The sequence below is a fragment of the Salvelinus namaycush genome, chromosome 6 (genome assembly GCF_016432855.1).
Source record: "Salvelinus namaycush isolate Seneca chromosome 6, SaNama_1.0, whole genome shotgun sequence".
Classification (NCBI taxonomy): Eukaryota; Metazoa; Chordata; class Actinopteri; order Salmoniformes; family Salmonidae; genus Salvelinus; species Salvelinus namaycush.
The window spans coordinates 8,640,333-8,655,010 of NC_052312.1; the positions used below are offsets into that span (position 1 = coordinate 8,640,333).

Genomic DNA, 14,678 nt, shown 5'->3' on the forward strand with positions numbered 1-14,678 from the left:
AAGGATAATCAATATGTTAATTTAAGACTGGAATTAAAAAAAGGCCTGAAATCCTTCCGTTCTTCAGGCTTCTTTGAGGAAAATTCTATTGATTTTCATATCTCTTTTTAGGGGTGGTGGGTGGATGCGTGTGCGGGTGGGTATGTGAAGGGTGAGCAGTGAGAGGTCGAAGTGTGTGTCTGAGCATGCGTGTGAGTGAGTGTTTGCCTGTCTCAGTATGTCACTGTGTGGGAGGGGCAGATAACATAATTGCTCATCTCTGACTGTGTATGTGATCAAGACCACAGTCACATGTGTAGCTGTGCTTATGAGATTAATTTTATTCTCAGGTACATTTCAACCTAGATGCCTTCAGATCAGACACGTCCGTTCTCTCAGATGAGATGAATGGGATGGATACAGGGAGACAGAGCACGCCCCATATTGGCACATTATGCCCCTCAAACACTCCATCAGGATCCAAACACACACACACACACACACACACACACACACACACACACACACACACACACACACACACACACACACACACACACACACACACACAATACATAACACGCGTGCATGCTGCACTGCAGAATACTAAACACACTCCAGTGGCAGAGCAAGAGACCAAATATATAGTACCACACTGTTTGAGCAAAGGATTTGTGAGTGTGTGTGTGTGTGTGTGTGTGTGTGTGTGTGTGTGTGTGTGTGTGTGTGTGTGTGTGTGTGTGTGTGTGTGTGTGTGTGTGTGTGTGTGTGTGTGTGTGTGTGTGTGTGTGTGTGTACACATGCTTGTTTAAAGTAAATATAAAGGCACCTTAAACATAAAGGCACCTTAAATATAAAGGCAAATTGAATATAAAGGCACCTTAAACATAAAGGCACCTTAAATATAAAGGCACCTTAAACATAAAGGCAAATTGAATATAAAAGCACCTTAAATATAAAGAAACCTTGAAAGTTATTCAAACGCTCAACACCTGCTCTTTTCTAAAGCATAACACACGTTATCAGTGAAAATGCTTTTCTTTTCAAACCAATGGCTGGGAAGTCATTCGAGAACCCATGATACAATGATACATGAAGTTACATGATACAATGATACATGAAGTTTATCAACTCTATAGCCTAGGGCGAATGCAGGAGAAGAATTATGAACTATTGAGAGTACATTGTAAACCGCACACTGGTTCAAAGCAGTTACAGTACACTTCTAAACTGTCACAATTTTCAGATTCACAATGGTATGCATAGGCACAAAGAGTTGGAGAACGTCAGTGGCTCCACTCGTACACAGTCCTACCTTGCATTGGTGGAGAAAGGAAAATTCCTTGAAAAGTGACACATTACGTCTTCAAATCGATGATACACAAGCCAAGAAAGCTGAAGGATAGAAGTCTTCAAATCAGATAACAAGACAGAATAGGAGCTTGAATGTCACTGAGAACAAATATATTCCAGTGAAAGAACGGTAAAGGAGAGGTTTTTGTCTCTTCTCAAAGACGGCGGTAAAGGAAGTCTCTTCGGCTTTTTAGAAAGCTATGGAAGAAACAGACAGGAACACAGCAGCAGCACACAACACAACCATGCAGATAGATATATATAATATAGATAGCTATATAAGACTATCTTATATAGCTTATTAGTATACGGTCGGAGGAGAGAAGAGAAGTGAGACCTAGCCAGCAGCCAATAGTACTCTCAGTTTAATATATATTATAATATATGAATGTGTCTGAGCCGAGCTGAAAAAGACCTTTCAGACATTATACTTACACATCTCAAAATCAAATGTTAAGAAAAATAAAACCTGCCTTGCCCTTCAAAAGTGATCCTAATTGTGGCTGATTATTTTTGAGAATGTTCGGCAACAGCAAAAGCAATGGTCAGTAAACTAAAGGGATAGGGGCCTATTAGCTAGGCGCAGAGGTCCAGTGACTTAGTGTGCTGCGTCTCTGTTGGAAGCTGCTGATTGATGAAAGTCTGCCATTAGACAGTCAGTAGAACTGTGTTAGTCCTCACTCTTCAGTCACCGGTTAAGTCATTTTAGCTCTACACTACAGAGGATACCATTAGACAAGATAATGTCAATGTCGATATTCCCTTGGTTAGGCAGATGGCGAATAGACTTTGTAGTTGGTATGATACATTGGTTTTACTGGGTGCTACGTCAGGTGGTAGCAATTGCTATAGAACGAGCTTGATCTCTAGGAGATACTATGGTTGTTGGTAAATGTGTAGAGACTTTGGGGCTGGCTGCTGGAGGGATTGCTCTCTCTCTCTCTCTCTCTCTACCCACACACACACACACACACACACACACACACACACACACACACACACACACACATACACACACACTCACACACACACACACACACACACACACACACACACACACACACACACACACACACAGGCCGCTTCTGGGCATCTCAGCCGAGCTCAGCACCACAAACACCAATCTCTCCAATCTTTAAAAATAAATCTGGATATTAAACTCACTAATAGCCCCACTGACACTTCGCTGAACTAGGAGAGCATAGGCATCGGCGTGCCTCTCTTCCCCTCTCCTCCAATTATTCTACCCTCAAACTCATCAGAGGCAAGATAAGAGGAGGTCAATATGGATCTGAGTTTAACTCCTTAATAAGCTAACAAAGTAAACCCACTGCTCTATGAACCTTGGACCTTATCCCTCTGGCCGTGTTCTAGATTAATTTAGCCTGTGGGGGATATGGATAGAATGCTAACTCACTCCAAATGAGCCTCTCATACTAACAAGCATTCATATCTTAATGTGTCCACTAGGAAGGCACCAGAGAGCTATCAAACACAGACCCAAAAGATACTTCAAACCAAACACGACATACTGTATATTACCTGCAACTGAAAGTAGTCTATACCCATTTATAAACTGGGTAGTTCGAGCCCTGAATGCTGATCCCGTGTTGCGGTGTGCCTAAGAACAGCCCTTAGCCATTCACACAACATTCACACAACATTCACACCCTATATACAACCTTCACACAACCTTTACACAACATACATAACCTTTACACAACCCTTACACAACCTACACACAACCTTCACAACCTTCACACAACCCAGCACGGCGATGTTGTACTCACGGTCGCTACAGAAGGAGCCTCCATAGGACGTCATGGTGCAGTCGCAGGAGAAGCCCTCCCACTGCTGGAGACACACCCCCTGATTGTAGCAGGAGTCCTCCGTACAGGTGGTGCTAGGTCCTGGGGGGATTGGATGGAGAACAAGGTCATTGTACAACACTCACACATTTGTTGTATGTCAATGTATGTGAGGACATTGGAAAATAACTGTAATCATAAATCCTAAGGCTTTCATAAATCCTAAGGCTCAGGCAACATTTGCACTGAGCTAAAGGGTAGAGCTGCCGCTTTCAATGTCCGGGACTCTAACCCGGAAGCTCATAAGAAATCCTGCTATGCCCTCCGACGAACCATCAAACAGGCAAAGCGTCAATACAGGGCTAAGATTGAATCGTACTACACCGGCTCCGACCCTCGTCTTGTGTGGCAGGGCTTGCAAACAATTACAGACTACAAAGGGAAGCAGAGCCGCGAGCTGCCCAGTGACAAGAGCCTACCAGACGAGCTAAATCACTTCTATGCTCGCTTCGAGGCAAGCAACACTGAGGCAGGCATGAGAGCATCAGCTGTTCCGGATGACTGTGTGATCACTCTCTCCATAGCCGACGTGAGTAAGACCTTTAAACAGGTCAACATTCACAAGGCTGCGGGGCCAGATGGAATACCAGGATGTGTGCTCCGGGCATGTGCTGACTAACTGGCATGTGTCTTCACTGACATTTTCAACATGTGCCTGATTGAGTTTGTAATACCAACATGTTTCAAGCAGACCACCATAGTCCCTGTGCCCAAGAAGGGCAACCTGCCTAAATGACTACAGGCCCATAGAACTCACGTCCAAAGCCATGAAGTGCTTTGAAAGGCTGGTAATGGCTCACATCAACACCATTATCCCAGAAACCCTAGACCCACTCCAATTTGCATTCCGCCCAAACAAATCCACAGATGATGCCATCTCTATTGCACTCCACACTGCCCTTTCCCACCTGGACAAGAGAAACACCTACGTGAGAATGCTATTCATTGACTACAGCTCGGCGTTCAACACCATAGTGCCCTCAAAGCTCATCACTAAGCTACGGATCCTGGGACTTAACTCCTCGCTCTTCAACTGGATACTGGACTTCCTGACGGGCCACCCCCAGGTGGTAAGGGTAGGTAGCAACACATCTGCCATGCTGATCCTCAACACTGGAGCCCCTCAAGGGTGCGTGCTCAGTCCCCTCCTGTACTCCCTGTTCACCCACGACTGCATGGCCAGGCACGACTCCAACACCATCATTAAGTTTGCAGACGACACAACAGTGGTAGGCCTGATCACGGACAATGACGAGACATAATAACGATTGTGCCAGAATAACAACCTATTCCTCAACGTAACCAAGACTAAGGAGATGATTGTGGACTACATGAAAAGGAGGAACGAGCACGCCCCCATTCTCATAGACGGGGCTGTAGTGGAGCAGGTTGAGAGCTTCAAGTTCCTTGGTGTCCACATCACCAACAAACCCTTAATGGTCGAAACACACCAAGACAGTCATGAAGAGTGCACGACAAAGCCTATTCCCCCTCAGGAAACTAAAAAGATTTCGCATGGGTCCTGAGATCCTCAAAAGGTTCTACAGCTGCAACATTGAGAGCATCCTGAATGGTTGCATCACTGCCTGGCCTCTGACCGCAAGGCACTACAGAGGGTAGTGCGTACGGCACAGTACATCACTGGGCCTAAACTGCCTGCCATCCAGGACCTCTACACCAGGCGGTGTCAGAGGAAGGCCCTAAAAATTGTCCAAGACCCCAGCCACCCCAGTCATAGACTGTTCTCTCTACTACCGCATGGCAAGTGGTACCGGAGCGCCAAGTCTAGGACCAAAAGGCTTCTCAACAGTTTTTACCCCCAAGCCATAAGACTCCGAACTGGTAATCAAATGGCTACCCGGACTATTTGCATTGTGTGCCCCCCCCAACTCCTCTTTTACGCTGCTGCTACTCTGTTTATCATATATGCATAGTCACTTTAACTATACATTCATGTACAGACTAACCGGTGCCCCCGCACATTGGCTCCCCGGACTATCTGCATTGTGTCCCGCCACCCACCACCCGCCAACCTCTTTTTTACACTACTACTTCTCTCTGTTTATCATATACGCATAGTCACTTTAACCATACCTACATGTACTATACATACTACCTCAATCAGCCCGACTAACCGGTGCCTGTATATAGCCTAGCTACTTTTATAGTCTCGGTACTGTTATTTTTTTTTACTGCTGTTTTTATTTGTTTACTTATCTATTGTTCATCTAATATCTTTTTTTTACTTAAAAATTGCACTGATGGTTAAAGCCTGTAAGTAAGCATTTCACTGTAAGGTGAAATGTTACCTGTTGTATTCGGCGCACGTGACAAATACACTTGATTTGATTTGATTTGAAGGTGTCAATATATACATCTATACTGCTTTTTGTCAATGTGGGCAAACTGTAATCCTCTGTAGGGTACTCAAGGGGAACAGGTTCAATGCATGTAATGTATGTCACTCTGGAGAAGAGCGTCTGCTACTAAAACGTCAAATGTAATTACATAAAGACCTGTTTTTGTCAATATGGGAATATAGGGGACTAACTGTAATCATATCCATAACACGGGTTATTTGGTCCATACTGATTTCATCAACATTGGTCAAAAAGTCTTAAACTGAATTTAATATTTATTCTGGGTTTAAACCTGAATTCCAGGCAGTCATTTAACTGGGAGTCATATTAGTTGATTTTAATGTTGAAAGAGTGGGGAAGGTTTGGGTCGAACCGAGTTGAAAGAGAAAGGGGACTTACTTAACAATGACATGGATGGCTGTGCTCATTAAAATTCTCCAATTAGAAAAAGCAACTATTGTAATTTCTCAGCGGAGTTCCGAGCACATTAGAGTGATAAGTGAATTGAATGTTAGCCAGCAGGTATTCAAAACAACTGCGCCTCTGTTATTAAACCCATTAATACCTGCTGATGCTTCAGATTACCAATGACCCATAGAAAACCATAGCTGGATAATTAACAGCTAGACCTTCCATGTCACTTGCATTTGGTATGTGATTAAAAAAACAAGTAATGAAAGCTTAATTTATTATTCAACAGGCAAATATGTTTTTAATTCAATCATAAACCTGACTTAGATTATAGTTTTTTTGTTCACTGGCCGGTGATCTAAAAATAAGTTATTTAAGATGATCAATTAAAAGAAGCTTGATATTTTGGACAGAAAAGTGACAGACAATTTAGGGAGAACGAACTTATTATAAAATCAATTAGTCAAATACACTTACAAAGCATGCACAGTAATTTATTTCAAAAGATAAACTAAACATGTTACTATTTACACGTCTTAAGAGCAGACCAATTAAACCAAAACTTTGAAATTCATAGGAGCGCCAGTCATTTTCTCAATGTTATTCCAAAATGGCCACTTTAAATGAGATGTCGTCATTTTATCACTTCATGTTTTAATTGCCCACTGCTGTGATTACTCCATCAATCAGATCTTAATACATGAACACTAGAGTCTCTAATTAAACATGTTGCTATAATTATTATTGAAGTCAATCACAATATTATCACAGTGTTACACACTATTGATCAGCTGCTGCAACAACAACAACCATGGTGTATAGTTTAGAATTTAGTTTACAACCTTTTGAGTAAGAAGTTGTAGACTTGTCATTGAGATGCCTTGTATTTGGTGTGAGCAGTAGATTTGTAAACTTGTCATTGAGATGCCTTGTATTTGGTGTGAGCAGTAGATTTGTAAACTTGTCATTCAGATGCCTTGTATTTGGTGTGAGCAGTAGATTTGTAAACTTGTCATTGAGATGCCTTGTATTTGGTGTGAGCAGTAGATTTGTAAACTTGTCATTGAGATGCCTTGTATTTGGTGTGAGCAGTAGATTTGTAAACTTGTCATTCAGATGCCTTGTATTTGGTGTGAGCAGTAGATTTGTAAACTTGTCATTCAGATGCCTTGTATTTGGTGTGAGCAGTAGATTTGTAAACTTGTCATTCAGATGCCTTGTATTTGGTGTGAGCAGTAGATTTGTAAACTTGTCATTCAGATGCCTTGTATTTGGTGTGAGCAGTAGATTTGTAAACTTGTCATTGAGATGCCTTGTATTTGGTGTGAGCAGTAGATTTGTAAACTTGTCATTCAGATGCCTTGTATTTGGTGTGAGCAGTAGATTTGTAAACTTGTCATTGAGATGCCTTGTATTTGGTGTGAGCAGTAGATTTGTAAACTTGTCATTCAGATGCCTTGTATTTGGTGTGAGCAGTAGATTTGTAAACTTGTCATTGAGATGCCTTGTATTTGGTGTGAGCAGTAGATTTGTAAACTTGTCATTGAGATGCTTTGTATTTGGTGTGAGCAGTAGATTTGTAAACTTGTCATTCAGATGCCTTGTATTTGGTGTGAGCAGTAGATTTGTAAACTTGTCATTCAGATGCCTTGTATTTGGTGTGAGCAGTAGATTTGTAAACTTGTCATTGAGATGCCTTGTATTTGGTGTGAGCAGTAGATTTGTAAACTTGTCATTGAGATGCCTTGTATTTGGTGTGAGCATGTCACGTTCCTGACCTATTTCTGTTAGTTTGTTGTATGTGTTAGTTGGTCAGGACGTGAGTTTGGGTGGGCATTCTATGTTTTCTGTTTCTATGTTGGTTTAAGGGTTGCCTGGTATGGCTCTTAATTAGAGGCAGGTGTTTTGCGTTTTGCCTCTAATTGAGAGTCATATTTAGGTAGGTTGTTTCACAGTGTTCGTTGTGGGTGGTTGTCTCCTGTGTCTTTCGTGTCTGTGTATGTGCACCACACGGGACTGTTTTGGCTGTTCATTCGTTTGATGTAGTCTGTTCCTGTCCGTGAGTTCTGCGTGTAGTTATGTAAGTTCCATGTTCAGGTTTCGTCTACGTCGTTTTCTTATTTTGTAATTTTCCAAGTGTTTTCGTGTTCGTGTTCGTCTTTCAATAAATTACATTATGTCATCATACCTCGCTGCGTATTGGTCCTCCGATCCTTCTCTCCTCTCCTCGTCTGAGGAGGAGGAAGATCTAGAACGCCGTTACAGAGCAGTAGATTTGTAAACTTGTCATTGAGATGCCTTGTATTTGGTGTGAGCAGTAGATTTGTAAACTTGTCATTGAGATGCCTTGTATTTGGTGTGAGCAGTAGATTTGTAAACTTGTCATTGAGATGCCTTGTATTTGGTGTGAGCAGTAGATTTGTAAACTTGTCATTCAGATGCCTTGTATTTGGTGTGAGCAGTAGATTTGTAAACTTGTCATTAAGATGCCTTGTATTTGGTGTGAGCAGTAGATTTGTAAACTTGTCATTGAGATGCCTTGTATTTGGTGTGAGCAGTAGATTTGTAAACTTGTCATTGAGATGCCTTGTATTTGGTGTGAGCAGTAGATTTGTAAACTTGTCATTGAGATGCTTTGTATTTGGTGTGAGCAGTAGATTTGTAAACTTGTCATTGAGATGCCTTGTATTTGGTGTGAGCAGTATATTTGTAAACGTGTCATTCAAATACACTATACAGTGCATTCGGAAAATATTCAGACCTCTTGACTTTTTCCACATTTAGTTACTTTAGTCTTATTCTAAAATTGATTAAATGTTTTTTTCCCCTCATCAATCTACACACAGTAACCCATAACGACAAAGCAAAAACGGTTTCTTCGATTTTTTTGCAAATGTATGAAATAAAAACAACTGAAATATCACATTTAAATAAGTATTCAGACACTTTACTCAGTACTTTCTTGAAGCACCTTTGTCAGCGATTACAGCCTCCAGTCTTTTTGGGTATGAAGCTACAAGTTTGGCACACCGGTATTTGGGGAGAATCTCCCATTCTTCTCTGCAGATCCTCTCAAGCTCTGTCAGGTTGGATGGGGAGCGTCGCAGCACAGCTATTTTCTGGTCTCTCCAGAGATGTTTGATCAGGTTCAAGTCTGGGCTCTGGCTGGGTCACCCAAGGCTCTTCTCCCCCGATTGCTCAGTTTGTCCGGGCAGCCAGCTCTAGGAAGAGTCTTGGTGGTTCCAAACGTCTTCCATTGAATAAGGATGCAGCCCACTGTGTTCTTGGGGACCTTCAATGCTGCAGAATTTTTTTGGTACCCTTCCCCAGATCTGTGCCTCGACACAATCATTTCTTGGAGGTCTATGGACCATTCCTTCGACCTCATGATTTGGTTTTTGCTCTGACATGCACTGCCAACTGTGGGACCTTATATAGACAGGTGTATGCCTTTCCAAATCATGTCCTATCAATTTAATTTATCACAGGTGGACTCCAATCAGGTTGTAGAAACATCTCAATGATGATCAATGGAAACCAGATGACCCTGAGCTCAAATTCGAGTCTCATAGCAAATGGTCTGAGTGCTTATGTAAATAAGGTATTCCTGCGATAACCTGTTTTAGCGTTGTCATTATGGGGTGTCCTGTGTAAATGGATGAGGAACATTTTTTATTTAATACATTTTTTAATAAGGCTGGAATGTAACAAATGTGGAAAAAGTCAAGGGGTCTGAATACTTTCCGAATGCACTGTATGGACAAATGTTTCTGGACACCCTTCAAATTCATGGATTAGACTATTTCAGCCACACCCGTTGCTGACAGGTATATAACATTGAGCACACAGCCATGCAACCTCTATAGACAAACATTGGCAGTAGAAAAGCCTCACTGAAGGGCTCAGTGACTGTAAACGTGGCACCGTCATAGGATGTTACCTTTCCAACAAGTCAGTTCGTCAAATATCTGCCCTGCTAGAGCTGCCCCGGTCAACTGTAAGGGCTGTTATTTTGAAATGGAAATGTTTAGGAGAAACAACGGCTCAGACGCAAAGTGGTAGGCCACACGAGCTCACAGAACGTGACCGCCTAGTGCTAAAATTCGCCTGTCCTCGTTTGCAACACTCACTACCACGTTCCAAACTGCATCTGGAAGGTCAGCACAGGAACTGTTGGTCGGTAGCTTCATGAAATGTGTTTCCATTGCCGAGCAGCCGCACACAAGCCTAAGATCATCATTTAATGTGAAGCGTCGGCTGGAGAGGTGTAAAGCTTGCCGCCATTGGACTCTGGAGCAGTGGAAATGCGTTCTCTGGAGTGATCCCGCTTTACCATCTGGCAGTCCGACAGATGAATCTGAGTTTGGCTGATGCCAGGAGAGCGTTACCTGCCCCAATACATACTGCCAACTGTAAGGCCACTTAGCTTCAGTGAAGGGAAATCTTAGCGCTAGAACATACAATGACATTCTAGACAGTTCTGTGCTTCCAACATTGTGACAGTTTGGGGAAGGCCCTTTCCTGTTTCAACATGACAACACCCCCATGCAAAAAGCAAGGTCCATGCAGAAATGGTTTGTCGAGATCGGTGTGGAAGAACTTGACTGGCCTCAACCCCTTCGAACATCTTAGGGGTGAATTGGAACGCCAACTGTGAGCTAGGCCTAATTGCCCAACATCAGTGCCCAACCTCACTAATGCTATGGTGGCTGAATGGAAGCAAGTACCCGCAGCAATGTTCCAACATCTAGTAGAAAGCCTTCCCAGAAGAGTGGAGGCTGTTATAGCAGCAAAGAGGGGGCCAACTCCATATTAATGCCCATGATTTTGGAATGAGATGTTTGACGTTCCACATACTTTTGGTCATGTAGTGTACCCCCTTCTGTTAAAAGCTGTAGCTCTGTCTTATTAAAGGAGCTGGATGACTGAGCAGCATATTATCTGCTAGGGCACTAACAATATTGTTGTGTAACCCACCTTAACACTGACATGACTACTGTACCTGGAGCTAACAGCTGGAGAGAGAATGACACATCTGGGTACCTCCAACTCCCCCTTCTTCCACTTCCACTTTCTCTCTCCCTCTCTCTCTCTCCCTCCCTCCCTTCCCTTCCCTCTCTCCGTCTCCCTGTCTCTTTCCGTTTCCCTCTGTCTCCGTGCCTCTCCATTTCTTCCCCCTCCCTTCTCTCTCCCTTCCTCCCTCCTCCCTCCCTTCCTCTTGCCCTCCATCTCTTCCACCTCTGTCTTCCTCCCAAATCCCAGACGTGAGTCAGCAACTCAGCATAGTTAGGAACACAGAGTGGACAGTCGTTCTCTGCTCCCGCTGTTGTAGGAAGGGATCAGTGGAGTCAGGCAGCTACAGGAGAGCAAGTTGCCCCTGCCGACATACAGCTCAGAGGGGCTGACTACTGTTAGAATGTGCATGACATACGGTATAGTCCAGTTGGGGATCTGTGTGTGCTTTTGCCAACTCCTATGTAATTTGTTGTCTTATTGTCATGCCATAGCCCTAGATGTTTGCCATGACAATGGAAGAACAACCCAGTCTGCCACAAGGCTACACTATGAGTAGTAATTTTCTATTAGATTTCAACTTTCTATTGATTTTTAATACCAGGCTCTGTGAGTGTTTCCGTTAGGAGAGTAGTTGATGATGCTATGGAACCTACCGTTACCTCCAGTGGTGAAAAGTACTTTAAGTAAAAATATTTTTAAGCACTACTTTTAGGATATCTGTACTTTATTTTACTATTTGAATTTTTGAAAACGTTTACTTTAACTTCGCTACATTCCTAAAGCAAATAATGTACTTTTGACTCCATACATTGTCCCTGACACCCAAAACTATTTGTTACATTTTGAATGCTTAGCAGGACAGGAACATGGTCCAATTCACATACTTATTAAAACCTTTTCTCAATAGGGGGGGCGCTGTTCTCACTTTGTAAAAAATCGTTCCCAAATTAAACTGCCTCGTACTCAATTCTTGCTCGTACAATATGCATATTATTATTACTATTGGATAGAAAACACTCTCTAGTTTCTAAAACCGTTTGAATTATATCTGTGAGTAAAACAGAACTCATTTTGCAGCAAACTTCCTGTCAGGAAGTGAGAAATCTGAAATCGGGGGCTCTGTTCCAGGGTCAGCCTATCAATTTGCATGGAATCTATGGGTCTACATGCACTGCATACGCCTTCCACTACACTTCTGTGCCGCATGGCTAGCGTTTGCTAGCGTTCTACAGATGAAGAGGGCATTCTACAACCAAACAACGATTATTCTGGACAAAGGACCCCTTGTACAAGATTCTGATGGAAGATCATCAAAAGTAGGAACAATTTATGATGTTATTTCGTATTTCTGTCAAATGTTTTGACGTTTATTCCTCCAGATTTTGGGCGCTGTCTCGCTATAACGTAAGCTGTATGTCGTACTAAAGTTATTTTTAAATATCCAACACAGCGGTTGCATTAAGAACTAGTGTATCTTTCATTTGCTGTCCAACCTGTATTTTTTAGTAAAGTTTATGATTAGTTATTTGATTAGATGATGTGAGTGTCAGAAATATATCCGGATAATTTTGTGCAGTTTGGCTACGTATTCACATTGTTTAACCATGAATTGTTCCGCTAAATATGCACATTTTCGAACAAACCATATATGTATTGTGTAATATGATGTTATAGGACTGTCATCTGATGAAGTTTGAGAAGGTTAGTGAAAAAATTTATATCTTTTGCTGGTTTATTCGCAATCGCTAACGTGCCTTGAATGAATGCGGTTGTGTGGTAGGCTATTGTAGTAAGCTAATATAATGCTATATTGTGTTTTCGCTGTAAAACACTTAAAAAATCTGAAATATTGGCTGGATTCACAAGATGTTTGTCTTTCATTTGCTGTACACCTTGTATTTTTCATAAATGTTTTATGATGAGTATTTAGGTATTTCACGTTGGTTTCTGTAGTTATTCTAGCTGCTTTGGTGAGATTTTGTGATGGTGGCTGCAATGTAAAACTATGATTTATACCTGAAATATGCACATTTTTCGAACAAAACATATGCTATACAATAAATCTGTTATGAGACTGTCATCTGATGAAGTTGTTTCTTGGTTAGTGACTATTTATATCCTTATTTGGTCGAATTTGTGATAGCTACCTATGCAGTAAAAAAATGGTGAAAATATGCGGTTGGGTCTTTTGCTATCGTGGTTAGCTAATAGAAATACATATTGTGTTTTCCCTGTAAAACATTTTAAAAATCGGAAATGCTGGCTGGATTCACAAGATGTGTATCTTTCATCTGGTGTCTTGGACTTGTGATTTCATGATATTTAGATGCTAGTATTTACTTGTGGCGCTATGCTAGGCTATGCTAGTCAGCTTTTTTACTGATGAGGGTGCTCCCGGATCCGGGATGAGTACCAAGTAGAAGTTTTTAAGGAAACATCCCTGGTCATCCCTACTGCCTCTGATCTGCTGGAATCACTAAACACAAATTATTCGTTTGTAAATAATGTCTGAGTGTTGGAGCGTGTCCCTGGCTATCCGTCTATTAAAAAAACAAGAAAATTGTGCCGTCTGGTTTGCTTAATATAAGGATTTTGAAATTATTTATACTTTAACTTTTGATACTTAACTATATTTTAGCAATTACATTTACTTTGGATACTTAAGTATACTGTATTTAAAACGAATACTTTTCGATTTTTACTCAAGTTGTATTTTACTGGGTAACTTTCACTTTTACTTGAATCATTTTCTATTAAGGTATCTACTTTTACTCAAGTTTGACAATTAGGTACTTTTCAATCACTGATTACCTCTCACTACCAGCCATTTGAGAGTTCAGGGGAGTAGATGTGATAGCCTAATGCAGTTTTAGATCTCTGTTAAGGAGGACGTAATTGCACCGTATAACTTTAGGCAGGTAATAAGCCAGGCTGGCTGGCAGAGGTGGCTGTGTTTGCATTTAAACACCAAGCGGTGTCGGGACCTCTGGGAAATCAGTGGCGCTCTCTTGACGCCACACGCCACAGACAGTATGAACACCGCTGCCGTTACAGCCTGCAGGCGTCACAAACACAATTAACTAGCCGCCAGAGAGCCGCCAAAACACTGGTGACGTCACCCAGTCCAGCATCCCGCTGTCAAAAAGCTGAGTCCCTTCCAAATGGAGGATTGATAAGTCTATGCTACAGTGAGCGCTGCAGGGTGGTTAAGATTAGCTACCGACAATAACATTAGAGGCAGAGATACCTCCCGTAGGTTTTATGGTGCAATAGACTGGATATACAGTGGAGAGGAGACTGTAAAGAATGCTCTGGGCACTGAGTCTTAGGGTGGGGTCTAACTGTATATTCTGGCTATTACTGCCGAAGAAGGAGCTATGAGTTACGGCAGGAGTCCACCTTCAGAAGCTCTTGTATATGATAAGACTGGGAAGAGAACAGATGGGATGTTAAAGACTGATGAGGCTGCCTGGGTGAAAGCCAAGTGTGTGTGTGTGTGTGTGTGTGTGTGTGTGTAGAGGAATTCATGCACCTATTATCTTAGCAGAGGTATAAAAGGAAAGGGAAAGGGGGATACCTAGTAAAAAACGTGGGGATGGAGGTCAGAGGATTTTGACTTTTTCAAACACCTGCAATCTAGAGCCATAATCATCATGCATAATACGATGTAAAAACAAATATGTCTATTTTT

At 41.9% G+C, this 14,678-nt stretch overlaps 1 protein-coding gene across 1 annotated transcript in view; it reads right to left on the reverse strand.

The window, feature by feature from the left end:
- Positions 1-3,016: 3,016 nt before the first annotated feature.
- Positions 3,017-14,678, reverse strand: part of LOC120049478 (neurexin-2-like) — a 57,998-nt gene continuing 46,336 nt past the window's right edge. Inside the window, exons 6-7 of the mRNA XM_038995743.1 lie at positions 3,079-3,242; positions 3,017-3,025 (exon numbers count right to left, since the gene is read on the reverse strand). Coding sequence (XP_038851671.1) covers positions 3,017-3,025; positions 3,079-3,242 — 173 coding nt within the window. The remainder of the gene's footprint in view (positions 3,026-3,078; positions 3,243-14,678) is intronic.